The sequence below is a fragment of the Delphinapterus leucas genome, chromosome 19, assembly GCF_059928025.1.
Source record: "Delphinapterus leucas isolate spDelLeu-1000000601 "Yukka" chromosome 19, BTC_Dleu_Yukka2, whole genome shotgun sequence".
NCBI lineage: Eukaryota > Metazoa > Chordata > Mammalia > Artiodactyla > Monodontidae > Delphinapterus > Delphinapterus leucas.
The window spans coordinates 51,464,477-51,492,277 of record NC_143147.1 but is presented as its reverse complement, the minus strand read 5'-3'; the positions used below and the strand labels follow the sequence as shown (position 1 = coordinate 51,492,277).

The 27,801-nt window shown below is 54.3% G+C and overlaps 3 protein-coding genes across 3 annotated transcripts; all 3 read right to left on the bottom strand.

Annotated features, from left to right (window-relative positions):
* Window positions 1–27: 27 nt before the first annotated feature.
* WNK4 (WNK lysine deficient protein kinase 4) lies at window positions 28–15,613 on the bottom strand. Its single transcript, XM_089900036.1, has 18 exons — window positions 15,002–15,613; window positions 13,343–13,515; window positions 12,303–12,523; window positions 11,818–11,975; window positions 11,225–11,313; window positions 10,935–11,151; window positions 8,908–9,172; window positions 8,555–8,676; window positions 8,273–8,331; window positions 8,053–8,170; window positions 7,664–7,780; window positions 4,154–4,291; window positions 3,006–3,060; window positions 2,318–2,901; window positions 2,168–2,228; window positions 1,277–1,685; window positions 989–1,188; window positions 28–622 (listed from the first exon to the last, which is right to left on the bottom strand). The coding sequence occupies exons 1-18, from the start codon at window positions 15,611–15,613 to the stop codon at window positions 504–506; spliced, it is 3,717 nt and encodes a 1,238-aa protein (XP_089756162.1). The 3' UTR covers window positions 28–503.
* A 1,126-nt stretch (window positions 15,614–16,739) lies between these two features.
* VPS25 (vacuolar protein sorting 25 homolog) lies at window positions 16,740–21,834 on the bottom strand. Its single transcript, XM_022558097.2, has 6 exons — window positions 21,726–21,834; window positions 21,365–21,510; window positions 20,398–20,451; window positions 19,614–19,702; window positions 18,770–18,845; window positions 16,740–17,360 (listed from the first exon to the last, which is right to left on the bottom strand). Exons 1-6 carry the CDS (start codon window positions 21,776–21,778, stop codon window positions 17,248–17,250), a joined length of 531 nt encoding a protein of 176 aa, XP_022413805.1. The 5' UTR covers window positions 21,779–21,834; the 3' UTR covers window positions 16,740–17,247.
* A 3,985-nt stretch (window positions 21,835–25,819) lies between these two features.
* Window positions 25,820–27,801, bottom strand: RAMP2 (receptor activity modifying protein 2). The gene is made up of 4 exons (XM_022557903.3): window positions 27,468–27,801; window positions 26,962–27,027; window positions 26,387–26,498; window positions 25,820–26,257 (listed from the first exon to the last, which is right to left on the bottom strand). The coding sequence occupies exons 1-4, from the start codon at window positions 27,565–27,567 to the stop codon at window positions 26,002–26,004; spliced, it is 534 nt and encodes a 177-aa protein (XP_022413611.1). The 5' UTR covers window positions 27,568–27,801; the 3' UTR covers window positions 25,820–26,001.

The window sequence follows — 27,801 nt, the reverse complement described above, 5'->3', positions numbered from 1 at the left end:
CATTCTTTTGACTTCCACTGGGGCCTGCTTGTGTAGGCCTAAGGTGGGGTCTGGGTGGACTCTTAGCTTGGTCAGGTGGATTACTGACCTTGCAGTTTCCTCATGAACTGCTGGCAGGAAGCCAGAAGGCTGGGCTCCACCCCTGCCTCCCGTTGTGAAACGGGAATTCCTTGTAAATCCTCCCCTGCCTTACCCTGTAAAGCTTTGTCCCCAGTTCCTAAGGCCCGACATACAAATTCACCAGGTTCTAGGTTCCAGCATTTTTATTGGCTGCTACTAATGCTGGTGTGAGAATACCCCCTCCTCCTGCCCAGCTGGGAGTGTGCCTTGTAGAAGCATCCGGGCTCGGATGGGACTGCTTAGTGGTTCACTCTTGGCTGGAGACGTGGCAGGGATGAGGATGGTAGGCTGCAGAATTTATGCCTTCCACACACAGCAAACAGTTCCCACGTGTTTGGCTCTTCCCTATAATGGAACGGCACTCTCCATGCCCCTGGGGCCTCCTACTCCCTCAGTGTTGAGGTCTTCCTTGCAGAGTAGTGCTGGTCAGCAGATTCTGAGAGCACGAGCTCCACGGTGGGCCCTGGTGTGGATGAGACACATGGCTTCTGTTCGGAATTCACTGGAGGGAAAAGAAAAAGAACTGAAGAAACCTCCAGGGTGGGAGGAGGGTGAAGCTGCAGCCAGTTATCATTCCCTGGGCTCTCCCTCCCTTGGGCCCGCCCTCACCATCCTGCCAACATCCCTGGCGAATGTCACCCCCTTGCTCGCCCGCTGCTCCTGGGAGCCGGTGCTGCTGCCACTCAGGGAGTTCCTTCGCATGATGCCTGGGTGCAGGATGGGGAGGGAGAGCACTGAGTGAGGGAAGGGGCCATGGGGAGAGGGGGCTAGTCCCCCCCAGACTAAGGGGCAGACCCCCAGGGCCTGAAAGAAAGATCACTAGGGACAGGTCTTCAGAAAGATGGGAGGGGGGCGACTGCTGTCTCACCAGGGCCCAGGGGCTCAGAGCGCTGCAGGCTATTGCGCCGGGAGGTGGGGAAGCTGCCCTTGGAGAGGCGGCGCTGGCGGCTAGACAGCATAGCGGCAGGGGCCACGATCCCCGGCGGGGGCTGCTTCCCGAGCCTGCTGTACAAGTCCTCGATTTCCTGCTTCTGTAGTGTCTGCAGTGCCTCCACCTCTGACAGGTGCCTGAGGACACATCAGGAGCGTGAGAGGGCCAGCCAAACACTTTGCTCTCCCAAGTCCACCTCTTGACCTCCATCCTCCCCAGACTCACTTCTGCCGAAGACTCCGCAGCTCAGCCCAGAATTCCTCATCCTCCCCACTGCTCTCTGACTCCTCACTGCTCAGACACAGGCTGCTGTAGGAGTAGTTCATCCACACTGGGCTGGGATGGCTCAGGGGTGGAGGGCTGCCCCCCACTCGGGGTTCCTTCCCATCGTCCCCTTCCTCTTCGGCTCCAGCCCCCAGGCCCTCGGCTGCACGGTCACTTTCAGCCAGAGCCTCCCTGGCCTCTGGCCCGCCTCCAGCACTATCCTCCGTGTCTGAGCTCTCCGAGGTCAGCTGAGGGGTTGGAGGCTTCAGGGAGCCAGAGAGAGTAGGGGATGTCGGCTGCAGGGGAAGAGGCTCAGCTGGTTCCTTGGATGAAGTCACTTGGAAGCGCCCAACAAGCTGGGGCTTTCCCTCTGTAGTGAGACAAGGAAGGAGTCATGGAAGAAGGAAGAGACATCAGTGGCAGGATATAAAGTGACTGAGGGACTTCCCTGGTGGCGCAGTGGTTAAGAATCCGCCGCCTGCCAATGCAGGGGACACGGGTTCAAGTCCTGGTCCGGGAAGATCCCACATGCCACGGAGCAACTGAGCCCGTGCACCACAACTACTGAGCCTGCGTTCTAGAGCCCACGAGCCACAACTGCCGAGCCTGCGCGCCACGACTACTGAAGCCCGCGCCCCTAGAGCCCGTGCTCCGCAACAAGGGAAGCCACCGCAATAAGCCCGTGCGCCATAACGAAGAGTAGCCCCCTCTCGACGCAGCTAGAGAAAAGCCTGTGCGCAGCAACGAAGACCCAATGCAGCCATAAATAAATAAATAAATTTATTTATTTATTAAAAAAAAAAAGTAACTGAGGATAACGGGCAGGGGAAGGTCAGTGGTCAGAGGCCTCACCTTCAGAGATGGGAGCCAGTCTGGCTTCACCCAGGAGTGGCCAACCAAGATTTGGAGAGGCCTAAAAAGTGTGGATCCATGAGTAGAGAAATGATCCAGAATGGACCCCACACACACACCCCGCAATCATCCCTCTTGGTTCCTACTCACCTCACTCTCCATCTCAGATGTCAGAGGTGAAGGCCTCTCCTGGCCACAGGGAGCAAGGGGAGCTGGAGGGGGCAGGCTGGGCAGGGGACCAGGAGGAGCTGGCGGGGGCTGGGAAAGGAGCCCAGGGCAGGGGGACAGCAGGGACTGAGCCACAGTCATCACAGCCAGTGAGAACGCACTAGCCAGAGAGAGCAGAGGGGCTGCTGTGGTGGAGGGGACGGGAGAAGCAGAGGGAAAGGGCGGAAAGGAGGGAGAAGCAAGAGTAACCTGGGAACAGCTGGGGAGGAGAGAATTCAGTGGAAACTGAGCAGATGGGACTGGAAACTGGGATGCACTTGGGGAGAATGGAAGTGGGGAGCTGGGGGGATGTGGAGAGAGATTTGAGGAGACCTGGGGAGAAACTGGAGAGAATGCGGAGGAGCTGGGGTGACATGGGGGAGAAGTGATGGGGAAGATGGGACTTGGGAAAGCAGGGGATCCAGGAGAAAAGGGGTTTCCAGGAGACGAGGGGGTTCCAGGAGAGGATGGGGAGGTGGAGAAGGCTGCCCAGCTCCTCTGCTCTAGGGTGCTGCTCTGGAACTCTGCTGGGCAGGGAGCGGATGTTGAGATTCCCATCCTGCATTCCCTATGCCCTTCCCAGGAGCAACCCCAGGGGTTGGGATGAGTAGGGACAGAATGTAGTACATACCACTGGATGGGTCTGGGGGGTACCCTGGGAGGGCAGGCAATGGTGCTGGCTCCTCCTGAGAGAGAGAAATGTCACAGTGGGAAGAGCTGAGTCTTAGGACTCATGAACCTCTAGGAGTCCACAGATGAGTTTCAAGGGATTCAAAAGTGTATTTGAGGGACTTCCCTGGTGGTCCAGTGGTTAAGATTCCATGCTTCCAATGAAGGGGGCCCAGGTTTGATCCCTGGTCAGGGAACTAGATCCCGCATGCCGCAACTAGGATCCCGCATGCCACAACTAAAGATCCTGCATGCTACAACGAAGATCCCGTGTGCCACAACTAAGACTGGTGCAGCCAAATAAATAAATATTTTTAAAAAACTGTATTTGAGAAATATGTAGTGGTAAAGGGGCATGATGTCTGCAACTTACTTAAATGGTTCCCCCCAAAAATGCATGCACACACACAGATAGGGGAGAGAGGAAGAGAGAATGGTAAAGCTCATGTGGCAAAACACAACTGGCAAATCTAGGCAGAGTATCTAAGAATTCTTTGTTCAACTTTTGCAACTTCTCTGTAAGTCTGAAATTTTATTTATTTATTTTTGGCCACACCGCAAGGCATGTGGGAATCTTAGTTCCCCAACCAGGGATCAAACCCGCGCCCCCTGCATTGGAGGTGTGGAGTCTTAACCACTGGACCACCAGGGAAGTCCCCTCTGTAAGTCTGAAATTGTTTCAAAATAATGAGTTAAAAGTATGCATTGGGGCTTCCCTGGTGGCGCAGTGGTTGAGAGTCCACCTGCCGATGCAGGGGACACGGGTTCGTGCCCCGGTCCGGGAAGATCCCACATGCCGCGGAGCGGCTGGGCCCGTGAGCCATGGCCGCTGAGCCTGCGCGTCAGGAGCCTGTGCTCCGCAGTGGAAGAGGCCACAACAGTGAGAGGCCTGTGTACCGCAAAAAAAAAAAAAAAAAAAAAGTATGCATTGAACACATTTTTCTAGAACAAGAGTCTGTGGCTTTCATCAGATTTCAAATGGGGGAAGAGCTATTGTTTTGGGGTCCCAGAGATGAAGACAAGTTAGATCCAAGGGGACTGGTAAGGGCAGAGAGTAATGAAACCTGGAGCAGAGTCCCTTCCCCCTGGAGGTGCCCAGAGGGGTCTGACCTGGGGGCCCAGGGGGTCTTCAGCAGCCTCCACAGGGCCAGTATCTCTCTTCAACAGGGTCTCCACTCGCTGGATAATCTCCCGAATCCGGTTCAGGAATCCAGCTCGCTCCGAGGGCAGAATGAACTCGTTATACACCTGGCGAGAGTCAGTAGGAAGGGGAAGGAGGGCTCGGTTATCCCACTCATCCCTCTCTCCCGGCCCCAGTCTTTAAAAACCAACCCTTCACCCCACGCTTGTGCTCACCACCAACCTAAAACAAGTATTTAGTAAGCATCCATTGTGTGCCAGGCACTGGGTGGCATAAGGAGAAATACAGCTTAGAGAAAAGGAGGTAACATTCACAGCATGCGTGTATATACCAGATCTTTACATAGCTTATCACATTTAACACCAACGACAGCTTTCTGGGGTCTACATTAACACCGCCACTTTAGAGCTATGCTAACCAATGCTCAACGAGGTGAAGTTCAGTCTGCCCAAGATCAGGGGATTTGCACCCAGACCTGTCTAAAGCCAAAGTCTGAGTTCTTTACACCGTTGCCTCACAGGCTTTTGGACACAATTCCTCCTCTCATAGGGCTTATAAAGTATGCCCCCACAGATCCACATACACACACAGCCCCACAAAGTTAAGTAAAAATAAGGCAATAAATGGTAAATGTAACATTCAAGTCTGCAAATGCTTACTGAGCACATACTATGTGCCAAGCATTTGCTAGGTTCTTTGAGGGAACAGGGAAGTATGAAACAAGGTCCTGGTCCTGAGGAAGCCCAAAATCTAGAGGAAGAGACACACACATACATAACTCAATAGACCGCAAGTCAGCCCATGGCAGGTAAGGCGTTTTTGATTGGCATAGAGATAAAAATGCTATTCCTGGAAGGGGAAAGGGAAAGCTGCTGTTTAATGGGCAGAGATTCAGATTTGCAAGATAAAAAGGTTCCAGAGATCTGTTGCCCAACAGTGTGAATATACTTAACACTACTGAACTGTATACTTGAAAACGGTTAAGATGGTACATTTTATGTTATGTGTTTTTTAACACAATTTTTAAAAATCCATTCTAAGAAGAAAGCAGTTCATACCACCTCAGGGGATAGGGGGAAGCTGGGATGGCTCCACAGCTGAGGCTTGAAGGATGAGTAAGAAAAGCAACCCTTTATTGAGGACCTACCATGTGTGGACACTTCCCATACTTTTATCATCATTTCACTTCTTGTACATGCTGTATCACTTCTCATAAATTATATATTACATCAGAACATCTTTGCAAAATAAGTATTGTCCCCTGCGTTTTACTGATGAAGTTCAGAGAGGTTAAGAAACTTGCCCAAGTTTGCCAAATTGGTAGATAACAGAGCTGAAGTTTGAACTCAGGTCTTATGTGAAAGTCCACCCTTTCCTCTGTTCCATGCTGTTCTGAGGCAGGAGAGGGCCCAGCACATTCACAAAACAGCGAAGACTGGAGTATAGCTGGGAGTGCTGTGAATTTTAAAGGCTGTGCTCCAGAGTTTGGACGTTACTCTGTAACCACAGGTAGCCTCTACAGATTTGGGGGCAAAAAAGCAACAGGAGGAGATCTAAGTCTCAGGAGAATTCTGCAGCAGAGGAGTGGAGGGTGGGCTGGGAAGGAGAGAAAAGAGGGCAATGGACCCTGGGTTCAGGGACAGGGTCCCTTTGGCTGTGTGGGATCTGAGTGGGGCTTGAAAGCCCAGTAGAGAAAGCTCCCAGGGTGAGACCCCCGAGGAGATGGAGCCAGAAGCTGAAAGGCACCCAAGCCTCTTCAGAGGACCATTCAGAAACCAGTGTGGCTGGAGGAAAGATTCTTGAAGGGTTGAGTGGCTTGACAGAAGCTGATAAGCCTGCACGCCAGGTGATAGTTTGTCTCTGTCCCCGACACAAGCTGAATGATATGATGGAGGAGAAGCTTTAGAGAGAGTTCCTGAAGTCTGACGTTTCTTCCATTCCCTTCCCTCTTTCATCCCAGAGGCTGGCATCCACTGCCCCCACTCCACTGAAACCGGTCTCCCACAAAGACCTCCTCCTGACAAAAGCCAGTGTGGTCTTGCCTCAGGCTTCACCCTATGCCTCCTTGAAACAATCTCCTTACTCAGTTTTTAGTAACATCTTCTGGAGCTCCTCCTACCTCTCAGGCTCCATCTCTGTCCTTCGATGACCTATCCCCCCCCACCACAATTCCACAACTGGGGGTATCCACTAAGACAAACCTCTACGCCTCAGGCTTTGCAGGCCCACCTTGTCTCACGCTCAACTCTGCTGAGACCCCCAGATCCACCGCTCTCTCCAGCCCTGACCCGTATTCTCTCCTATAGAGGGTCTTATCTTGCCTGTCTCTGTCATTCAAGCTCATCATGATCCCTAAAAAAAAAACAAGCCTACTTTCATTTTCTAACTTCCTCTCTCCTTTGATGGCCTATTGCCATTAGTTCCTCTAAGCTACAACTCGCCCTTGATATCCCCTCTCCCTAACTCCCTCTCATATCAACTCAGCAAATATTTATTGACCATCTACTATGTACACTGTACCATGTCAATAGATTACTGGATTACAGAGTAATTTATTTTCCCAAAATACCCTCAGATTCACCCCTTTTCTTCCTCCTCCCCCATAATCCATTCTCTCCTTGGACCACATCCGGCTTCTTGTATCCACCTGCCAACTGGATTCCCTAGCCCCAACCCTCTCCCACATCCCACAGCAGAACAGTCTTCTTAAAACCTTCTCTCACCATGTTACTCTAACTCTTGAGACTGTCTGTGATCTGAACTCAACCTCACTTCCACAACTCTCCCACAGGAACCCTTTTCTTTTTGGATTTTTTAAAAATTGAAGTATAGTTGGTTTACAATGTTGTGTTAATTTTTGCTCTACAGCAAAGTGATTCAGTTATACATATATACACATTCTTTTTTTTCATATTCTTTTCCATTATGGTTTATTACAGGACATTGAATATAGTTCTCTGTGCTATACAGTAGGACCTTGTTGCTTCCTACAGGAACTCTTCCAATGACAAAGTCTCCTCATGAAGCCCTCCTAGCCCCATATTTCAAGTCACTCCGTATATCCATGCCTTTCCTTTGCCATACCTCCACTGGACATGCCCTTTCCACTCTTCACTGCCATTCTGACCCATCTGTCAAGACCTCACGTAAGTCCTACCTCTTCCCCTGCTGCCCCCAACCCATCCTTTACTTACAGCCACAGTATCACGTGTCTAGCATGCACTTCACTGCACTTATGTATACCCTATGTTACTCTCAAATTGCTCCAGCTGAGGACCCAAACCTCACTGGATAAACAGAAACCTCCCCCCAAACAAGGGCAGAGATATCTTCAGTGTCACTGTGCTGAGGGCCAACGAGCTTTAAAACCCTTTTGCTGTTGGATGGGGTGGGGGTGGGGAGTTCAGCAACAGGGGACATCAGGAAGGAGCCTCTTGTCCCAGATCCAAAGACTCTGTCTTCATCTCTCTCCCCCTCACCATGGCAGCTGCAATCTCTTCCGGGCTGTCCCCGTCCAGATCAAATCGGAAGGTCACCATCTTGCTGTTGTGCGTCTGTAGCTGGCACTCAACCACTCTGTCATTCTGGTCTGAGACCTTCAGAGTCAAAAGTCAGCAGAGGGAGGAGGTCAAGCTCTCTGTCTTCATCACGTGTCCCCGCCCCACTCCAACCAAATGACGGTGGCCAGATTGGAACTGGAGAGAGGCAGATTCTGCCAACGTAGTCTTGTATTAAAAACATGTCTGGCTGACTCTTGGGTACCAGTAGCACACTGCTTCTCCCCCTTTCTGGCTAACATCCCCTATCCCTCGGACAGTTCCCTCCAGGCCCTGTAGCTTATTCCCCAACACCTGTGCCCCTTCCTTACACTTGTGACCCGAAGCCGGGATCGGGGTCTGCGCCGGAGGTTTTTCCCTGGGGGTCTCCTCATCTGTTCCATCCCTTCTCCCATGTCACTAAGGCCTGATGCTGCATCTGAGGCATAGCTGGAAAAAAAAGGAAAAGAAGACAGGAGTGTCAGAGTGGACACTGGGAGTCCAGAGCTCCATATATTTCACCCTAACACCCCAACTCAGACCAGAACTTACCTGTCTCCAGGGGAAAAGTCATTGCCAGGGCCAGAACGTGGAATGGATAGGGCAAAAGCCTGAAATAGGATATGGATTCATGAGGTCAGGGGAGGATAACTGTTGGACTCCAGGGAGATGGTGTCAAGGGTGCTGGGGTACTTGGCAGAGGGAATTAAGAAGAGGACAAGAGGGGTGGATTTCCAAGGACATGGGGCCATGTCAGGGGTTTGGGTTTTACAGTATGGGAGATAGGTCATAGGATTGGAATGGCTGGGAGCCCCCCATGTGACCCCCTCTCACCGAGGGCAGGCAGAGATGGGACTCAGCGGGGCTGGATGGCACGCCCCTAGGGGGCTGAAGGGCAGGGTCTGAGGCATCCAGGAAGCCGGAGGAGCTGAGGTAGCCATCAGTCTCGCAATCCGCTGGTGGGGAGGGAGGGGATCAAAAAGTGGAAATAAAGGGGAGTGGTGGCCAAGGAGGGAGGCTGCCTGAGCAAGGAGGGGCCTGGAGCTGTGGCAGAGTTCTTTCCCAGAAGGAGCTATGGCTAGATGTGGAAGGCTGGGTAAGTGACAATGCTGTTGGCTTCAACTTCTGGGTAGGGGGCAGAGGCCAAGGGTTCTGGGACCTGGGTCCCAAGGTCAGAGGTGACTTACAGGTGGTAGATGAGTAGCTGGCATGGCGGAAGAGGAAGGGCTGGTGCTGGTCTGCCTCTGGCTCCTCGGGTTCAGGGGGGAAGACACTGGAGGGGGCTGGAGTCATGGGGACAGCTGCTGGTAGGGGCCCTGGTGCTGGGGGGAAGGCCGCCAACTCCTTAGCTTTGCGCAGCTTCTCACGCTTTCGCTGGATGGCAGCAACCCGTTCACGCACTGCACGGGCCACTGGCTGGTAATCGGCTTCGCACACTAAACCCAGGGCCACCTGGAGTTGGGAGGGTGAGGAACACAGTTTGAGATGAGATCCCCCCTCCCCCAGCAAGGACCCATCATGACACCTTCTTGAGGCCTCCAGGACATGGGAGAAAGGGAACCAACATTTACTGATTATCCACTGTGTCCATTAACTGGCAGCTCTTCACATTATCAACGTTAAATCCTTCCAGCAACCTTCTGAGGTAGGTCTTATCAGCCCCATTTTAGAAATAAGTAAACTAAGTGACCAGTTCATGGTTATACAGTAAGTCAATTGCTCTTGGGGGCTGGGGGACACTTGGCAATATCTGGAGACATTTTTAGTCGTCACACTTAGGGGTAGGTACCACTGGCATCTACTGGGTAGATGTTAGGGATTCTTCTCAATGTCCTACAATGCGCACAGTACAGTCTCCCAAACAAAGATGTCAGTAGTGTCAAGATCAAGAACCTCTGTATGTAATGGATCAGGATCCGATCCCAGGTCAGGTTTGAGCTATGCTTCGGAGACCCGCTCCTATGCCATATTTCAAACACATTCTCAAGTTCCTGACCCAGACCCACCAAGAGATGCTTCCCACCCTTTCAACTGCATTTTTTTTTTTTTTTTTGCGGTACGCGGGCCTCTCACTGCTGTGGCCTCTCCCGTTGCGGAGCACAGGCTCCGGACGCGCAGGCTCAGCGGCCATGGCTCACGGGCCCAGCCACTCCGCGGCACATGGGATCTTCCCGGACCGGGGCACGAACCCGTGTCCCCTGCATCGGCAGGCGGACTCTCAACCACTGCGCCACCAGGGAAGCCCTCAACTGCATTTTTCTATCAAGAATTTCATACTCTTTCCCTTCCCCCCTTAGGCCTTCCAAGACCAGCCCCACATCTCTGTCTCCCACATATGCCTCTCCTGGTCCACCAGCTTCTGTTCATCATGTCCTTATTCATTTCAATAACAAGCTTTGCTGGGCATGTAAAGGCGGTGGGGCAGGGTGATGTGACCTAAAATCTGAACAACCTGGGTCAGTTCTGCCCTTAACTTGCTTGGGACCTTGTACAAGATATTCAACCTCTCTGAGCTTTTATTTCCTCATCAATAAATCGGGATAAAGTCACTCCATGCAGGGCTGGTAACAACCATCAAATGCATGGGAAAGGGCTCTAAGCTGTGTACAGATGTGGGTGATTAACAAGCTCCCACCACGTGCTAAGCACCCTCAGGGATAGAAAAACCAATACACACAGTCCCTGCCCCCAAGACTTTATAGTCTAGTGTAAGAGAAAGACAGGAATGTATCCTGGTATAAAACAAGACCAATGGGGGCCCCTCCAGTAATGGAGGACCTGCTGGAGTGGGAAAAAAGCATTTAATTTTGACTCTAGAGGGGACAGGCTTTCTGAAATGGATGGTTCTGGGCATGAAGGAAGATGGAGAAAAAGACATGGGGGGGATGGGGGATGAAAAAGGGGAAAATAGATAAGCAGGAGAGAAGGGCATTTCAGGAAAACCGGATCAGCCGGAAGTAAAACAGGGAGGTGGAAGGACCCAAGGCTGGAAAAGGAAATCTCCAACTTGTGGAGAACACTAGGTGTGCATGTGAGTGGGGTGCGTTAAGGCCGGAGCTGCAGGGTGACCCTTGCGGGAGATGCCGAGAGGGCTGGGTTGAGCCCCCCTCCCACCACCCAGGCACCCCTCCAGCGAGGCACTGGCCCCTCCAGTCGACGTCCAAACGCCCCTCACATGCCCAGCCGCGGGGCAGGCAGTCTGTCCTCCGCTCACCATCTCCTGCGCCACCTCCTCGGCTGCGTCCCGACCCAGCTGGAACAAGAACTCAATGGCCTGGTTGTCCCGGCGGCGCCCCCCTCTCCGCGCGTCCTCCATGCGCAGCCAGAGCTTGAGGTCTGGCTTCTCTCCGTCGTCCTCCTCCGCCAGCTCCACGTGGACGCCGCGCTCCTCGCGGAAGAAGGCGTGAGCCAGAAGGTCCTGGATGGTGAACCTGAGGGCGGCGCCACCGTGAGCCGAGCCCCACCGCCGCCCGCCCCCACCCCCATCCTGCCCCCTCCACCCACCTCTCGTTCTTATCTGTGCGGATGCAGCCTTCAATAATCTCCTTCACCTCGGGCATCTTCACCTTGTAGAAGCTGTTCGGCTTTGTGCCCTGAGGAATGGGGTTGCATGAGGCCTCCCGCCCTCTGCGCCCCAGCTCTCTGCTTGACACACCCGCCCCTGCCCGAGGCAGCAGGGCTTGCAGACGCAAAAGCACCGCGACTGCTACTAGAAGATGTGATTTCAAATCCCAGTCCCCCCCCCACCCCGTATCGACAGTGTGACCTTGAACAAGTCTCTCGCTGAGCCAGTGTCCTCATTTGTAAAACGCAGGGCAGAACATTTGCCCTGCTCACCCCGCGGGGCAGCAGGAAGGATTTCACATCGATTGGACGTGAAATCGTTTGTAAGCTCTAGGGAGCGCTACACACGACATTATTCTAAATAGCTTGTATTGGAGGGGCCTTGTGTGCATCCAATTTCCTTCAGTGTTCGCCAGGGCGTCTTTATGTCCAGCCTGTTTTCATTAAGGGAAAGGGCACTGACCGCGGGGTGGCTGGAGCAGGAAAAGTGTAAAGGGGACCTGTAATTCCCTCTCCTCCCTGCCCCCTCTCACCGAAGTGACCTTGCGGTAGATTTGCGCGGCATTCTGGCACTCAGAGTAAGGGTACTCCGAGGTAGCCATCTCCAGCATGCACATGCCAAACGCGTACACGTCCACGGCCTCATCGTATTTTTCCTCGTACATCTCCGGGGCCATGAACTCCGGGGTCCCTGTAGGATCCACAGCAGGTGTCAGGCTGCAGTGCCTCCTTTATGGCTTCGTCCCTCCCCTTGAGCGTACAAGAGGCTAGGCAGTTCTGGAGTGCAGGTGACCGACCCCTCCCCGTCCTGTGTGTGTGAGGGTGGGGGATTGGGGGAGGGGTGTGGGGGATTGGGGGAGGGGTGTGGGGAAGAGGGAATGCCATAGGTCTCCCCATCTTCCCTGTGGTCTTCTACCTCCGTGGATCCCGAAAGACACTGCTAGGGGGAGGGGGTCCCCAGGCTCTCTCCTGACATAGGGGAGGGCAAGAATGGCAAGGACCCCCGGGAGGGACGCACCGATGACGCTCTTGGCGAAGGAGGCGCGTTTGAGCGTGGCCAGGCCCAGGTCCCCAATCTTAACGGAGCCTGTAGGGCCCGTGATAAAGACGTTGTCACACTTGAGATCCCGGTGCAGGATGGGGGGTACCCGGGAGTGTAGGAAATGGAGCCCCCGAAGGATTTGGCGGCTCCAGCGCTGAAGGACTCGCGGCTTCATCTCGCGGAACCGCCTCAGGTATCTGGGGGAGGGCGCATAGCCACGGTCTTGGCGGGGGACGTATAGGCTGGGGAGGGAGACCACCACTGGGAAGTTCCCCGTAGCCCCACCCACTCCCCCGCCTACGCATCTTTTGCCAGCCTCTCCTAGCCTAGATCCGCGCCAGTCCTCAAGCAGAAACGCAGTCGGGGGTGTGGTAGGTAGACAGGAGGTTACAAAACGGGGGTCGGGCGGTAAATGCACAGACAGGGCCGCCCCCAAGGTGCTGTGGAAGCGCCAGAAGGGATAACTAACTGCCCCGGGCGTGGGGGAGGGCTCCAGAGAGGAAATAACTTCTATGTTGAGTCTTGAAGGATGAATAGGCGTTCAAGGTTGAAAACGGGAAGGGACGAAGACTTTCCAGGCAGAAGAGGCACCCGTGCTCAAAGGCACGGAGACAGCAAGTGATGGGGCAGGGTGCGAGGAGCTGCTGGGAATTTGGTTTGTCTGTAAGGCAGGCTGGATCCTATAAGGACTTTGTGAGCAGTCCTTAGAGAGTGTGGACTTTATCCTGAGGGCAGTGGGAAAACTCGAAAGGGTTTTAAGAAGAGAAGTGACAGTGCCAGATCTCTGCAGGCTGCAGGGAAGATAGGATAGCTTGCAGAGGAGAGATGCAGCGTGGGGGAAGACTCCTTAGGGGGCAGCTGAGGCCTCCAGACGCTCAAGAGAGGAGGATGAGAGATAGTGAGCCTGGTTTTGGACCTGCGTGTAGCGTTTGAGGAGGCTGGGCTCCTCCAGAAGCAGTGGAGACCTCCCACCACCAGTCCTCCCACCAACTCCCACCACCAGGCGCAGAGCTCACGTCTTGAGCGTGCCCGAGGTCATGAGTTCGGTGACCAGCACGATGCAAACCTGGCCCCTCAGCACCGACTTCCACGAGTCGTAGAAGCGGACGATGTTGGGGTGCTGCAGCCCCTTGAGCATCTCCACCTCCTCCGAGAATCGCTGCCGCTCCGCTCGAGACAGTTTCCGAGTCTGTGGGGTAGGGGGTAGGGGTCACAGTCACATCAGGCCCAGGACCCCCACGAGAGGGGGGATTGGAGCACATGGCGCAGGGCTGAGGGAGAAGTGAGGGTAGGAGCCAACGGATGGGGCTGGGTGGGTGGGATCATTTGTCCACTGACTGTAGATTCCTAATTCCCAGTGTGCCCCCCTGGGCTGCTCCAAGGACACACCCACCATGGGCCTGGGGCCGCCTCCTGGACCCCCGCCTGGACACAAGCGCTTTTATGCAGCCCTGTCCAGGAGCCCTGAAGTCAATAGCGCCTTTGTAGCCGCCCAGGCCGGCCGTAGGGTGGGAGGGGACGCCCAGGGGCTGGCAGCGGGCAGGCAGCAGGCGGGCAGCAGGCGGATGGCAGGCAGAGAATTGGGGCCGGCAAGGGGATTGGCCTCAGAAACTGGGAACTGCTAGATCCAGGCAGGAGGCAGGAGGGCTGCAGAGGGAGGTACAGAGTAAGAGACAAAGAATCCAGGACCAGGTGCCAGGAGACTGCCCCCTGCCCCATGGCTGTCTCGCCTCCCCCATCTCCCTCCTCCATCTCCCTCCTCCACCACCCCCCCCACCCCAGTTTGGCCGCCTTGCCTTGCCTGGCTTAGAGCCTGGGGCGCGGCACTGGCAGGCGCAAGGGGCAAGCCCAGTGCCAGGGCTGGAGGGGAGGACCCTTCCCCCAGGCCCTGTCCCCCCAGTCTGAATCCAAAGCTGCTAGATCAGACTTAACTGGGTTCTTTCCCTATGGGGAGAAGGTCCTTCAAACCAGCATACCCCTAAAGTCTACGGGGTTCAGCACCTTTAGATCTGAGAAAGGAGAGCTCAGGTAGGCAGCGGGATGAGGGGCAGGACTGGACTCAGGCCAGGGCTGGAGCTCCCTGTCTCCCCTCCCCCAGCTGTGGAGAAGTCCAGAAGTCTGACTGCTTCAGAAGGGGCGTGGGAGGGCCCCGTCCTGCCACAATAGCCCTAAATCATCTGGAAGTGGACAGGACCCTGTGCCTCAGCTGCTGGCCTCCATCATTCCAGCCTCCTGATCTGCAAAGAGCTAGGGTGAGGGAGCAGGGGGACCAGGGTCACACTGAGGGCCTCAGGACTCAGGGGGAAGGGAGAGGAAGGGAAGAGACAGTAGGTAACCACTGCAGGAAAGTGGTGCGGCCAACCACCCGTCAGGTCTGAACTGGCTCCCTACCCAATTTCCCATCCTATTTTCCACCTCTCAGGGTTGAGTACAGAGCCCGTAAAGTGAGAATGTCTAAATCGATAGGGGAGCCACCATACGCCACCTGCCTCAGTTTCTCCTTCTGCAGCCTGGAATCAGCCAGGTCCATGGATCATCAGAACAAGGGGGACAAGAGTATCTGGATATTTGACTGGAAAAATACATCCCTCTTGCTGCTGTCCCCTGGGTCTCCCATCCCAAGACCTTCAAAGGGTCCCATCCCGTGGCGTCACCGAGGGGGCTCCCAGCCGCACCTGCAGCTCACACCAGGCCACCTCCACCGTGGTGTCGGTGTCCAGCCCTCGATACACCGTCTTGAACGAGCCACGTCCAATCTCGATGTCAAACTTGAGGTATCGGCCGTCCGGGGACGTTGCCACAGCCTGAGTCTCCGTGTCCTCCTTTTCCTCCTGCTCCCGCCGCCGCTCCCGGGCCGCCGCCTCGGTGATCCTCGGCGGTTCCCGGGGCCCCGACCCTCCTGCGGAGCCCGCGAGTTCCGGACGCTCGGAGTCTGCGGCCTTCACCGGGGCGCCCGCGGTCCACGTGCCCTCACTGGGCTCTTCAGAGCTAGGCGGTGGACCCATTGCGGGGCCGGAACCAGCGGAGTCCGGAGGAGCAGGGGGCTCCGGAACGGGTGAGGCTGGCTGGGACCAAGAGCTCAGCAGCCCCAAGTCGACTGAGCTGCGGCGGCTGAGACGGGAGGAGCGCGGCCGGGTCTCAGCCTTCCCGGAGAAGCGGCGCGCCCGGCGAGGGGGCCCGAGGCGGGGGACCCCCGCCGCGGCGAGAGGCGGCGGGGGCCGCAGGGCCAGGTCGGCCTCCGCCTGGGACATAGGGACCTCGGTCTCTGGGGCCGGCGGTGCCAGCATGAGGAAGGGCCGGGCGCCGCAGGGCGGTAAGCCGGGCGGCTGCGGAGGAGGCGGCTTGACAGAAGTACTGGCTGGGTGCGCAGCGCTCCGCCTGAGCTACTGGGGCCCCAGCCCAGGGTCGCCTGCCCCGCAGCCACGCCCCGACACGCCCCCGACACGCCCTACTCCCCCAGAGCCGCCCCCTCGGAACCACGAGCGCAGTGGAGCCCGTGGCGCAGCCCCTCACCTCGGCCACCGCCCCGCCCCCGGCCGCTGGCCCTCCTCCCCCTGGCCTCCCGGAGAACCCGCCCTCAGTCTCATTCCGAAGCCGGAGCCGGGTGCGAGGCGGCGGTGTGTCCTCCCGCACTACGAGTGCGCAAACCTGTCTGGGGGAACACGGTACTGGGACAGGGAGATGAAAAGTGACCGCGGCTCCCCGGCCCTAGAAAGGGGGGTGGTGAGGAGGAGGCTACCACCAGCCTGCACGACCCAGATAAGGTAGCGCCACCCCCTCCTAATCGTCCGGAATGGCCCCAGGCCGACAATACAGAGGTCAATGGAAAGATCTGGTTTTCTCCGACGTCGCAGTTCCCAGTCCCTCCGGGCTGCACAGGGATGGGTGTGTGCACCCCAAAGCCAGCCCCTCCCCCAAACCAAGGACCAGGTCACCCATCCTCCACCTCCCCACCTTGACCGCATCCTGGCCGGAGTGGCTGTTTTTGCTCTGTGGGCTCTCCTTCCTCCCCATTTGCCAAAGTTTCTACTAAACCGAAGTCCATATCCGGTTTACTCCCCCTCAGCTCCCCTTGGCCTCAACTACCCCACCCAGAGCAGATGGATGGAGGGAGGGGCTTCAGAGTAGTTCAGGACTTCCACGGGGAGATGGTGAGGGAGGGGAAGTCGTTAAGCTACTCCATTTTAGAGACAGAAAGCAGTCTGTCCCCAAGCTGTGTGCCATCGGCACTCCCCCACACAGCCCACCCGGCAGATGTAAAACCACAGGCTCACTGGAGCCCGCCAGCACGAGAGGACCTTTTCAAAGGCCATAGGCATTCTCTTCCCTCTCCTAGGCTGGGATTCACTCAGGGGGTTAACACTTCACAGCCTTCCCTTTGCCCACTCCAGTAATAACCTCAGCAGCAGGCAGTAGGGTTAAGCTTTTTAATATCATAAATCAGTGTCCGGCCCCACCTCTCATTGCCAGGCCCCTTCCTGGGCCTCCTATCTTCACATTGCCTGAAAGGCTGCCTGCAGCCAGGGCTTCGCCCATCCCCTAGGAAAGATCCAGCACCAGCAGCATGAGAGAGGAGGCAGCAGCAGCTAAAGGGGTGGGAGGGGGAAGAAACAGAAGCTTGTGCAGGTGCAGGTGTGTATGTACTTACGTGTGTCACACAAATGAAGTTTGTGTTTAGGTTTACAGACCCCAGCTCACGAGAGGAGGTGAGGCAGGGAGCAGCACATCTTTTCTCCCTGGCACCTCAGCCTCACCCTATCCCAGGGACAGACACATGGGATAAGTGGGAAACCCACCCCTGGACTGCAGCCCTTTGGAGTCTGGTGGAGTCACGGATCCAATCTGTGGGGACACTTGGTCTGTCTCCCTTTGAAAGCCCTGGAAGGGTAGGAGGTAAGAAGTAAAGGGAGACAGGTTTCTGCTAGAAGAACTTGACACCTCGGCCATCGCTGACAGTGATGATCTCGGCCTTGTGCTCCTGCTGTAGGGCCTGCAGAGCCCGCAGTAGGGTTGCCTCATCCAGCCCATGGAACTCTGGACAGGGAGAGATGGGTAGTCAGGGACACTCAGCTCCTTAGGGCTCAAGACCTCTGAGAAGAGCAGTCCAGCTGGAAACAGAACTTTCCAGGCCAGCTGTACTGCTACAGCTGCCCCCACCCACCCTTCCTGGGTATTCCTTAGGAGTAAGGAGTGGAAGAAAGCCTGAGTCAACATGAAATGGGAGTTCATGCTTATTCCCCCTTCCTGTTTCTTCTGTCAGACTCAACCCACACGCACCCTCGCACTAACACCCCCCCGCCCACTAGTGTCTGATATACAAGAGTAACACCGTTTGCTTGTGGGCCACAAAGAAGGGGCCCTGACAATCAAGTGTAGGGAGGTCAAGTCCCTTGTCACTGTATGCTGACCCTAACTGCATCTGTACCCATTGGGAGGACCTGTTCTAACACAAAGAGGTATAGCCATGCCTCTGGCCAGGAGACGGTTAAGGTCCAGCACAGATATCTGCCCTTTCCTACTGAAAAGGAACAAGGCTGGGAGCCAAGGGCCCCCTGAGTATCTGGAGATATGGCAAGATACTGCAGGGAGATGTGAGAGGCAGGAGGCAAGCCCTAACAGGCTTGCACACCTCACCCCCTGCAGGGTCCCAGCTCTTGAGTCAGGGAGCTTGCTTTCTGAGGAAGCTTCCAGCTTTGCCTGGCCTGAGCGGTGGGCTGGGCAAGGCTGCAGCACTGAAGTCATGGCATGATGGTGGGAGTAGCAAGCAGAGGCCTGCAGGAAAGTGGGGGGAAAGCCAAGAGCTGTAAACTCTGCTGGGGCAGCCAGGCCTGGCAGAAAGGGGAGGTGCCCCTTTTTCCCCAGCTCAGATTGGTACTTTTGGTGATCCTGGGGATCAGAATATGAAGTCAGAGATAAAAGAGCTGAGAGAGTATTTACACTATGTAAAAATCAAACAGTATACAAATCCTTGTCTGGCCAGAAACCATAGTATTCTAAAGGGCAGGGGGTGGGGATGGGAGTGTTGGCCCAATCCCTTCAGCTGACACCCACAGATCTTGAGCCCTCTATAATAAAGGGTGAAAGAAAGCCTGAGTCAGCAAGGAATGAAATTTCAGGCTTAATCTCCTGCCCTAGTTCCTCATTCGGCATCTCTACCAATAATTCTTAACTTTTCATGGGTCACAGATGCCCTTCAAAATCTTATAATATGGACTCTATGCTGAGAAAAATGCACATACACCCCCACAAACAAAATCTGTGGGTTCTCTGCATGTGAATTCAGATGGTTTATGGAAATCTTGGACATGGGTTAAGAGCCTTTGTATTATTTAGTATTTGGAATTTAGAGGCAGAAAAATGGGAAATCTGAATGTCAAGTTAACAAAAATTAGACGGAGGAGGATTCAGATAACAAAACTGGGGAGAAAGGGAAAAAGCATTACCCTCATCCTCTGTGTCTTCCCCATTGGTCAATTCGTACAAGGTGAACACGGAGTTGTTCTGGCCACTCCTGGAAACCTATGGACACAGAAAACAGGGACTGAATAAGAACCAGGAATTTCCTGGGAGAAGGTAAACTCACCAGCTCCACCTCTCTGACCCAGGAATGATACTTGTTCCCAAACCAGAGCTGTCACCTCAGCAGAGGAGTGGCCTAAAACCCCAAACCCTACAGGTGCTATATTTATACATGTACACACACGCTCGGAACCACTAAACCACAGGCCTTCACGTGTCTGAGTAGTGACCTCTCATTCTGGTTGTTTTCCTGTTCAAGAATGGGTGGTGTGTGTTTGTTATATTTGGGTTGTTGACGCTTCTTCCCCATCTCTCCCCCTTGGGAATGTTTAGGGCTGGTGGTGACAGGGAATGCAGGGGAGAGAGTCTGTCTCCACACCCACACTGTTCAGAAAGTCTCATTTATATTGTGGATAGCCCCATAAGGATGTAGTGGGGGAGGGGCTCCAGGTTTTTGTGTTTTTTCCCCTTCCTTTCCCCATTTATCTCCTGTGGCCAGAGGCTCCAGCCAACAATAGTACTCGTGGTTTCCAGTACTGCATTCTCCAAACATGGCCTCGCATAGCCTCTGGCCTCCTACAGGCAAAAAAAGGAAAGTTCTTTCCAGCCAGGGAAATTGAGTCATTGAAAGAGGCTTGCCTGGAAGACCTACACTTCCTCTTTCTGCCCCCTCCCACTCTGCTCAGTCTGGATCTGAAAACACCAGGCATCTGCTAAGCACAGATTCATTCTCCTTTGCCATGGGTCACTGCGTCACAATAGTCTCACCCACTGATAGATGAGCTTCCCCCATTCTTCTGGCCTCCGCCACATGATCAGGAAGCTAGACTTGTTCTTATCCAACCACTCGAGGTTCCCTGCAAAACAGATACTTATGAAAGCACCATGCTATAAGAAGAGACAATGAGGCACAAACCAAGGTGGAAGAGAGTGGAAGAGGCTCAGCTTTCAGGCAGAGAAATTCAAGAATTGTTTTACTATTGCTATCCGCAAGGCATCCATTCTCCTCTTCAGGTCTTGGGGCACAGATGGAGAGATTTCAGTTTTGTATACCAGTGGGGGAAAAGAGCCCAGGGAGTTGAGCTACCGCACAGAACACTCTGGGCTCCAAGCCAGGAGAGGAAAAAAAAAAAAGTTCTTAAAAGAAAAGACTTCTGGGGGCTTCCCTGGTGGTACAGTGGTTGAGAATCCGCCTGCCAATGCAGGGGACACGGGTTCAAGACCTGGTCCGGGAAGATCCCACATGCCGCGGAGCAACAAAGCCTGCGAGCCACAACCACTGAAGCCCGCGTACCTAGAGCCCGTGCTCTGCAACAAGAGAAGCCACCTCAATGAGAAGCCCGCGCACCGCAATGAAGAGTAGCCCCTGCTCGCCACAACTAGAGAAAGCCTGCGTGCAGCAACAAAGACTCAATGCAGCCAAAAATAAAAATTAATTAAAAAAAAAAAGCCACTGAAGGGTTAAAAAAGAAAATGAAAAGACTTGTGCTAATCTGCCCTCAGGAAAACCCAACTAGGATGAAGAATAAGGAATCTGGGGAACTGAACCCACCTTTCTTCCTCAGTTCCTCTAATACAACCTGGATTGATTCCACAGGCAGCTTCCCTGGTTTAAGGTTAAGGGAATGGTATTAATGGAATGAACTGGGTGGGATAAAATTTCTCAGAGCCAGGCTTATGCTACAAACTACCCTTCTTCTCCCACCTACACACATAGATGTGCAATGCCCCAACAGGATATAAACTGGCATTTTCTGCATATTGGGGGGAGGAAAGTAAAGAGAAACTAGTGTAATTAAAAGGAAGAGCTTTAGGGGCTTCCCTGGTGGCGCAGTGGTTGAGAGTCCGCCTGCCGATGCAGGGGACGCGGGTTCGTGCCCCGGTCTGGGAAGATCCCACATGCCGCTGAGCGGCTGGGCTCGTGAGCCATGGCCGCTGAGCCTGCGCGTCCGGAGCCTGTGCTCCGCAATGGGAGAGGTCACAACAGTGAGAAACCCGCGTACTGAAAAAAAAAAAAAAAAAAAGGAAGAGCTTTAGAGAATGAAAGGTACTATCATTTCTCACCCTCTGTCATCTCTCCTTCCTCCAGCCATTCTCTAGATATTTTAGGGATGAATCAGGCAGCAAAAGAAAACAACCCTTACTTCCTGGGACAAGGAGAGTAGGCAGAGAAAATTACTAAAGGTAATGCCAGAGTTTGAGCCTCATACAGAGGACAAAAGTTTCAACGAGTCAAAAAGGCTCAGGTTGAAAAACTTGGTACTTGGCTTCAGGGCAGAAATTCTAAGATGTGAATGACACCTGGGTACTCATCACTGCCGCGGACAAGAGGGCTTGGTGCTACATTTGGGTTGGAGCTGGAGGTAAAATGGATGTCAGCTGCAGAGTCTGGCTCTTTCCCAAGGCCAGTTGGGGTGGGAACCTGCCTTCTGTGGGTGAAGAGGAGTGTGAGGTCTGGGCACGTGGGAAAGTGTGGAAGTGCATGTGTGGGGGGTGTGGAAGAGCCTGAGGGAGGATACGCTGTAGCTTCACGTTGTTGAAGAGCGGGCTCTCCTGAGCTTCCATCACCGTCATGCTGGACTGTTTGTGCAGGCGACAGAAGGACAGGACTAGCGAGCACCAGGCGGCCAGCTGCTTCTGCCGAGTGTCCACGTTCGGTTGCAACCTGCCGGGTGAAGCGGGTGGGGCGCAGAATTAGAGGAAGTGAGAGGGCGAGCGGCAGCACTTGCCAGGGGCGCGTTCGGGGGAAGAAAGTGAGGGACTGAGGGTGGCGGCGACCGGATCCGTTCTCCCCCTCCCCATTTGAAGCATCAGTGCTGAGCCCGGGGTCCTAGGGAGGGGAGGGAGGCCCAGCGGGGCTTCTCGGGGTCTGAGCCTCACGTAAAGAAGGGCGGGAAGCGATACTGCCACGGCCACTCGAAACTCATCGCCATCGTAGTAGCCCAGGAAACCCGGAACCCGCCGGCAAAGGACTTCCGGTCTCCTCTCCGGCACGTCCGGGCAGAAAGCACGGCAGAAAGGTTCCGGCTTCCTCTGGGGAGAGGGGCTGCCCAACGGGAGGGATCGTCCTCGTCAACCCGTCCCTTCCTATTATCCCCAAATCCTTACCGTCTAGAGCAGAAACGGCCCTGAGAAGTCTTCTGGTTCCACCCCAGAGAAGGGCAGTCACTCCCCCAAAGTGGGCACAGTTAGTAGAACTGCAAGTAGAACCCAGGTCTCCAGAACCCAGCCTAGACTTGTTTCCACTATACTAGGCTTCTTTTAATATCAACATTTGTGTCATTTAACTTCAATCCCTCGCAGTTGCCCTCAATTCCTGTGTCCTTCGACTCCATCATTCCCCAGGAGCTCATTTGTAGCTTTTATCGCTTGAAATGGCTCTGCTTCCATTATTCAGAGCCGCCGTATTTGAGCACAGCCACCTCTCTCTCACCTCTCCCACGTCCTCACCTTTCTAGCCTCAAGTCCCTGGACCCCTTTTGGTCTTATCTGACTCCTTCCCCAGCCTAGACTACTCAGTTCTGTCCCCTTGCCTGCCTACCTGCTGCTCAGTTTCCAAACCAGGGTCGTTGATCCCTGCCCACCTCCCCACCCCACCCCCATCTTCTTTTTTTCACGCCTGGGCCCAGGAGTATTACTGAAAAAAAAAAATAAAAAAATTCACCGGAACCTGCTGACTGAACCCCAGATTCCCTGACTGACCTCATTGCCGGGCAATCAGTGCGGCCCAGTGATGCTTTGTCTTTTATTGGCTCCCTGTCATATCCCTCAAGGTAACTCTTCAAACTTTTCCACACTCATCATGCCATTCCACCTGTTCCCATCTCCTCCATCTCTGCAGAATGCCCTTCCCTTCTATTTTTATGAGACTGAGGCCATGCATGTGAACCTCTTAATCTTTCCTCTCTGTCATCACACTGGATTCATCTCTCAAAAATTTCTCTCATTTTTACTCCTTCCTTTTGGACTCAAAGGAAGAAGTATCACTCTTCCTTTACAAGGTCAACCCTTTGGCAGCTGATTGCCTCTCCTTTCCAGTTTCCTCCAGGACTTCTCTGTGTATCATATTCCCTCTTTCCCTTTCCCCTGGCTCCTCTCGTCTACAAACATGCTGACGTCATCCCTACTGGAAAATATGTAGTTCCCTTGACTCTACCACCCTCTCAATTTCCTGTCTGATCTCTAACATCTCCCCCACCAAAGTCCATCCTACACTGTGTACAGTTCCTGGTCCACAGACGTGCCCAACAAATATTTGTTGAATGAATGAATGAATGAACCATTCAATAAATAATGTTCTCTTGGGACTTCCCTGGTGGTCCAGTGGTTGGGACTTTGCCTTCCAGTGCAGGGGGTGCGGGTTCGATCCCTGGTTGGGGAGCTAAGATCCCACGTGCCTCGTGGCCAAAATACCAAAACATAAAACAGAAGCAGTATTGTGACAAATTCAATAAACTTTAAAAATGGTCCACATCAAAAAAAAAAGTTCTCTCAAAGGGTACCATTTCCTTTGCTTCCATGGCACTGCTTTATCCTTGTTCTGCTATCTCTTTGATCTTTCCCTTTGTCTTCTTCTGTCCTCATTGTTTACATGTGGGTGTTTCCTAAAGGACCTTAGCCTTCTTCAGTACACCTTCTCTCCGGGAACTCTCATCCCTTTCATGGCTTCACATGGCTTTTCTGTGCAGGGGACTCCTAACCCTATATTTCTAGCTCTAACCCTTTTCTACCACTAGCAGCACCACCACCACTCCCATTTCTAACTCTCTACGGTATATAACAGCTTGTTCCATTGTTATTCATATTATACACCATTTTCTTCAGGCCAGCTTCTCCTTCTAATGACACCCAGGTTCAAAGCCAGAGTCAGCTCTAACCTCTCCTCTACTTCACCTTCATATCCAAATCCCTCCCCTATTTTTAATAACCTTTCCTAATTTTTATTTTTTTAATTGCTTTTTTTTCTGCTCACTTTTTAAATTAATTAATTTTTTATTTTTGGCTGTGTTGGGTCTTTGTTGCCACGCACGGGCTTTCTCTAGTTGCGGCAACTGGGGGCTACTCTTTGTTGCGGTGCACTGGCTTCTCATTGAGGTGGCTTCTCTTATTGCGGAGCACAGGCTCTAGGCGCATGGGCTTCAGTAGTTGTGGCACGCGGGCTCTACAGTGCAGGCTCAGTAGTCGTGGCTCACGGGCTTAGTTGCTCCACAGCATGTGGGATCTTCCTGGACCAGGGCTTGAACCCGTGTCCCCTGCACTGGCAGGCGTATTCTTAACCACTGTGCCAACAGGGAAGTTCCCTACTTTTTAATTTTTTCCATTTCCCCATTCACCACTCCTTTGGTCCATGCCCTTGTTCTCTCAAACCTGGATTATTGCAATAATTTTTTAACTCACCTCCCTTTCGACACTTTCCCATAGGGGAATGTACTCCATCTAAGGCCTAGTCAGGTGCCAACTCCACAATCACCCTCCTGTGATCTCACCTCCTGTGACTGCACCTTAGCTAAATGGGCCCCTCCTTCCTTTGCACTCAGAAAACATTTGGCTTGCATCCCTTGCATGACTCTCATCACACACTCCACTGTTTTTATTTGTGTACATGTCGGCTCCTCTACTAGATGAAAGCCATTGAAAGCAGAAGCCAAGCCTTATCTAACTTATCTTCCCAACACAATATGCAATATACAGTGTCTTACACCAACATGCCTTTGATGTATATTAGTAAAATGTATGAAGGCAAATATGGGTCAAAAAGAGCATAGATATATCCTTGGAGAAGACAGATGCATTCATGGAAACAGAGCAAAGATTTCTCTCTGGTGAAAACTCTAAATGTCCTAGGGAATAGGTATGTCTCTAGAGAGCCAGATGTGTCCTGAGAGGAGAAGTGTGTCTCAGAGAATAAATAGATATGTTCTAGAAGCATATAGGTATATATCTGTGGAACAGACAGGCATGTCCCAGGAAGTGGATATGCATGTACTCAGAGAAGCTTACATTTCAACAAGGAGGGAAGGAGAGTTCCTAAAGAGGTGCCAGGTGCCACAAGGAATAAACAGGTGTCTTTTTGAAGAACAAAGTTATGCTCTAGACATTTTTGATGACCTGGCAGGTTTGTCCCAGGGAGAACTGGAGGTGAAGTTTCCATGGGGAGAACTGGGCCTCACCATCCAGGGAACATATAGGAGTGTCCATATACAGAAATGTGGATCGCTAGGTATGTCCCTAAGAAGTGGGAAAGGGAGCATAAGTATGGCTCAAGAAGCTAACAGAAGCATCCAGTGAAGAACTAGTGGTTGCTATGGGGATGACAGGTCTCTGATCACAGGGTTCAGTTTTGAGCTTCTTCCAGGCCACGTCCATCTTCTGGTTGTTAGCTTTAGTGGACACCAGGGGGCAGTGTGTGGCCAGGCTGCAGGCCACACCCACCCAGGGTCCAGGACAATGTAGGATGAGGGCCAAGGACCTGGAGGGGAAGTCCTGTGGCGAGTCTAGTAGAGGAAGCCTCTACTGCCTTCGCCCTCAATCCTGAGGTCCTTAGGGATGGACTCCTGTTGGTCAGATCAGAGCTCCTATTCCCAGGCCCTGGGAGGAAACTGAGGCATCAGGAAAGGGAAAATTCAGGGCTCCTGGGTGGCACCCCCTTCCTTCTTGCAGGAGCCATGGCAAAGTGTCCTCCCTCATCCCACCCCCCTCACCTCCCCGGCTGCTCTCCAGACCGGAAGGGAGTCTCTTCCTGCACGTTTCCTGGAGCTGGGTTTGGACAGACGCAGGAAAGGCCTGGCCTTGGGAGGAGGAAGTATATGGGTGTGGCCTTCGGGTGGGGGAAGGGGTGGGGGGGGCAGGTAAGTGAACAAAACAGTGGGACTATCCAGATTCTTCACGCTCTGCTGCTCAGAACAGAGGGCCTGTGGGAATGGCAGAGACTCTGGGAAGGACACAGGCCCACTGGGATGGGGAGGGGAACAGTGTACAAAAAAAAACAGTTTTATTTTGAAGATTACAGAACTTGAGCCTTGACCCCACCCAGCTTCCATTTCCACCGATCTAAGGATCTGCAGTTGGGGTAGGAGTGAGAGAAGGAAGTAGGGAGGGGAGGGGAGAGACCTGCAGAGGAAAGGAGTAAGATGGCGGCTGAAGAGCTCACGCCACCCTAGGTCTGGGCTTCACTGTCTTTACTCCTCCACACCACAAGGGTGACGAGAAAGGGGATGAGGCAGATGGGGGCTATGATCATGGCCAGGAGCACATCCTCTGGGGGGTCTGAGAAGGGGGGCTGCCCCAGGGAGCAGTTGGCAAAGTGGATCTGGTGAGTCTCAAAGATGATCTGTTCTGCCCAGGGATTGGGGAAGCCCAGGCCAAACTCTTCTGCATTCCTTTCCAAGCAGTCTCGAAGGATGCTGTAAGGCCTGGGGACAGGAGAGGACTAGAGTGAGGGAAGGGTTGGGCCCAAAAAGAGGACTGTCCCACACTCACTCAAGGCCCACAAGGAGCAAGCCCCAGCCCTGGCCCAAGCCGCCCTCCAGCACTGCCCCTACCTGCTAATGAGTGCCCAGTCACACCAATCCTTTTCGATAGAGTCCATTTGAACCTTATAATCATCCCAGCAACGTAGGACATTTGTCTCATACTTCTCCTCCACTGTTTTCCCTGTGGGCAGAGATGCTGCACATTGACCACACCCCTACGCCACCCTCCAGGCCCTCTGGTCCAGGTACTTCCATTGAGGAACCACTGTTCCCGTCTTCAAATATGGGAACTACCCGGAGAGCCTCAGAAGCCTTCCCAAGCAAGACAGTCCTGGCTGAGGAGAGAGTCTCAGCTCAGGAAAACTTTAATGTCTTCCATGTGCCCAGCACTACCCCGCCTGCCAAGAACTTCCACATACACTTTTTCTGGGATCTTCTAATCCACCTGTGAGGTGGGGCCAGCTCAGAGCCGGCTGGAGGCTTTGTGGGATGAGAGGTAGACCACAGGGAACCCCAAGAGAGAACAGAGCAGAACTTAGGGGCACCAATTGGGTTTGGGGCCTGGCTTGTGAGAAAGGGACACTCCCCACTGACCTCTCTTCTCCTTGCCCTGGGCCACCCTCCCACAGCTGCTGGGTACTCACCTTCTGACTTTAAGACGTCTGGGGTGGGAAGAAGTTGAGCCAGGGACTCCTGGGGCTTCAGGACAGCTGTGGGCAGAAAAGGGGCAGGGAGATGGGATGCTGGGGATCTGGAGCCTGGAGGAAGGGCTGTGTGGGTTGGGGGCTGAGACCCTTGGAAGTCAGGGCTACTCTCAGAAAAAAAAGAGAAGCAATCCAGGCCCCCACGGGATGCCTCAGTGCCCAGAAGAGAGGGGCTGCGCCAATTCATTCCCACTCACATCCAAACCCCTCCCTCCTTGCCAGCTCCAGACGTCCCAAGACCTCTCTGTGGGACCCGGGCACGCCAGCTTTTCCCCAGTGGGAAGCAGCTCGCGCTGCGCCCTCACCGTGGTGGGGCCAGGGACCGTCCAAAGAGCAGCGCTGTCCGCACCCGCACCCCGGGGCCCGTTCCGGTCTTGGCCGTCCAGCCCGTCTCCCCTCCAGGGCCTCCCGCGCCTCCCGCCCGGGCCTCGGGGCGCTGCGCTTACCGCCCAGCAGCAGGAGGAGGCGGAGCGCTGCCGGTCGCCCGGCGCCGGTCGCGGGGAGCCGCGGGCCCCCGGCAGCGCGCTCCGCCCGGAGCGAGGCCATCGCGCGGCGAATAGGCGAGGAGGAGCGGCGGCGCTGAGCCGGGCCCGGGCGGGGGCGCCTATATCCCCGTCCCAAGCCGCAGGAAGCCGCGCCGCTTCCTCGCAGGGGCTGGGACGGCTGCGGCCACGTGGGGGGCGGGGGCGACGCCCGGGGCCGGCGGGCTGGAGGGGGAGTCGCTGCCCCACCCGGCCCTGGCGCCCGCCGCTCCCTCCGCCTGGCCGACGTTGGCTCACC

Excerpts from the sequence above, each read along its gene's own strand:
- RAMP2 (XM_022557903.3), bottom strand. The coding sequence starts at position 27,567 with ATGGCCTCGCTCCGGGCGGAGCGCGCTGCCGGGGGCCCGCGGCTCCCC. Across the intron at positions 27,028-27,467 it reads CCTCCTCCTGCTGCTGGGCG|CTGTCCTGAAGCCCCAGGAG; the intron begins GTAAGCGCAGCG and ends TTCTGCCCACAG. Across the intron at positions 26,258-26,386 it reads GACTGGGCACTCATTAGCAG|GCCTTACAGCATCCTTCGAG; the intron begins GTAGGGGCAGTG and ends TCCTGTCCCCAG.
- VPS25 (XM_022558097.2), bottom strand. The coding sequence starts at position 21,778 with ATGGCGATGAGTTTCGAGTGGCCGTGGCAGTATCGCTTCCCGCCCTTC. Across the intron at positions 21,511-21,725 it reads CGCTTCCCGCCCTTCTTTAC|GTTGCAACCGAACGTGGACA; the intron begins GTGAGGCTCAGA and ends TTCACCCGGCAG. Across the intron at positions 20,452-21,364 it reads CAACAACGTGAAGCTACAGC|GGAAGCTGCCTGTGGAATCA; the intron begins GTATCCTCCCTC and ends ACCTTAAACCAG.
- WNK4 (XM_089900036.1), bottom strand. The coding sequence starts at position 15,613 with ATGCTGGCACCGCCGGCCCCAGAGACCGAGGTCCCTATGTCCCAGGCG. Across the intron at positions 11,976-12,302 it reads CTTCGCCAAGAGCGTCATCG|GGACCCCGGAGTTCATGGCC; the intron begins GTGCGTCCCTCC and ends TGGATCCTACAG. Across the intron at positions 3,061-4,153 it reads AAGACCCCCTGGGCCCCCAG|GAGGAGCCAGCACCATTGCC; the intron begins GTCAGACCCCTC and ends TCTCTCTCTCAG.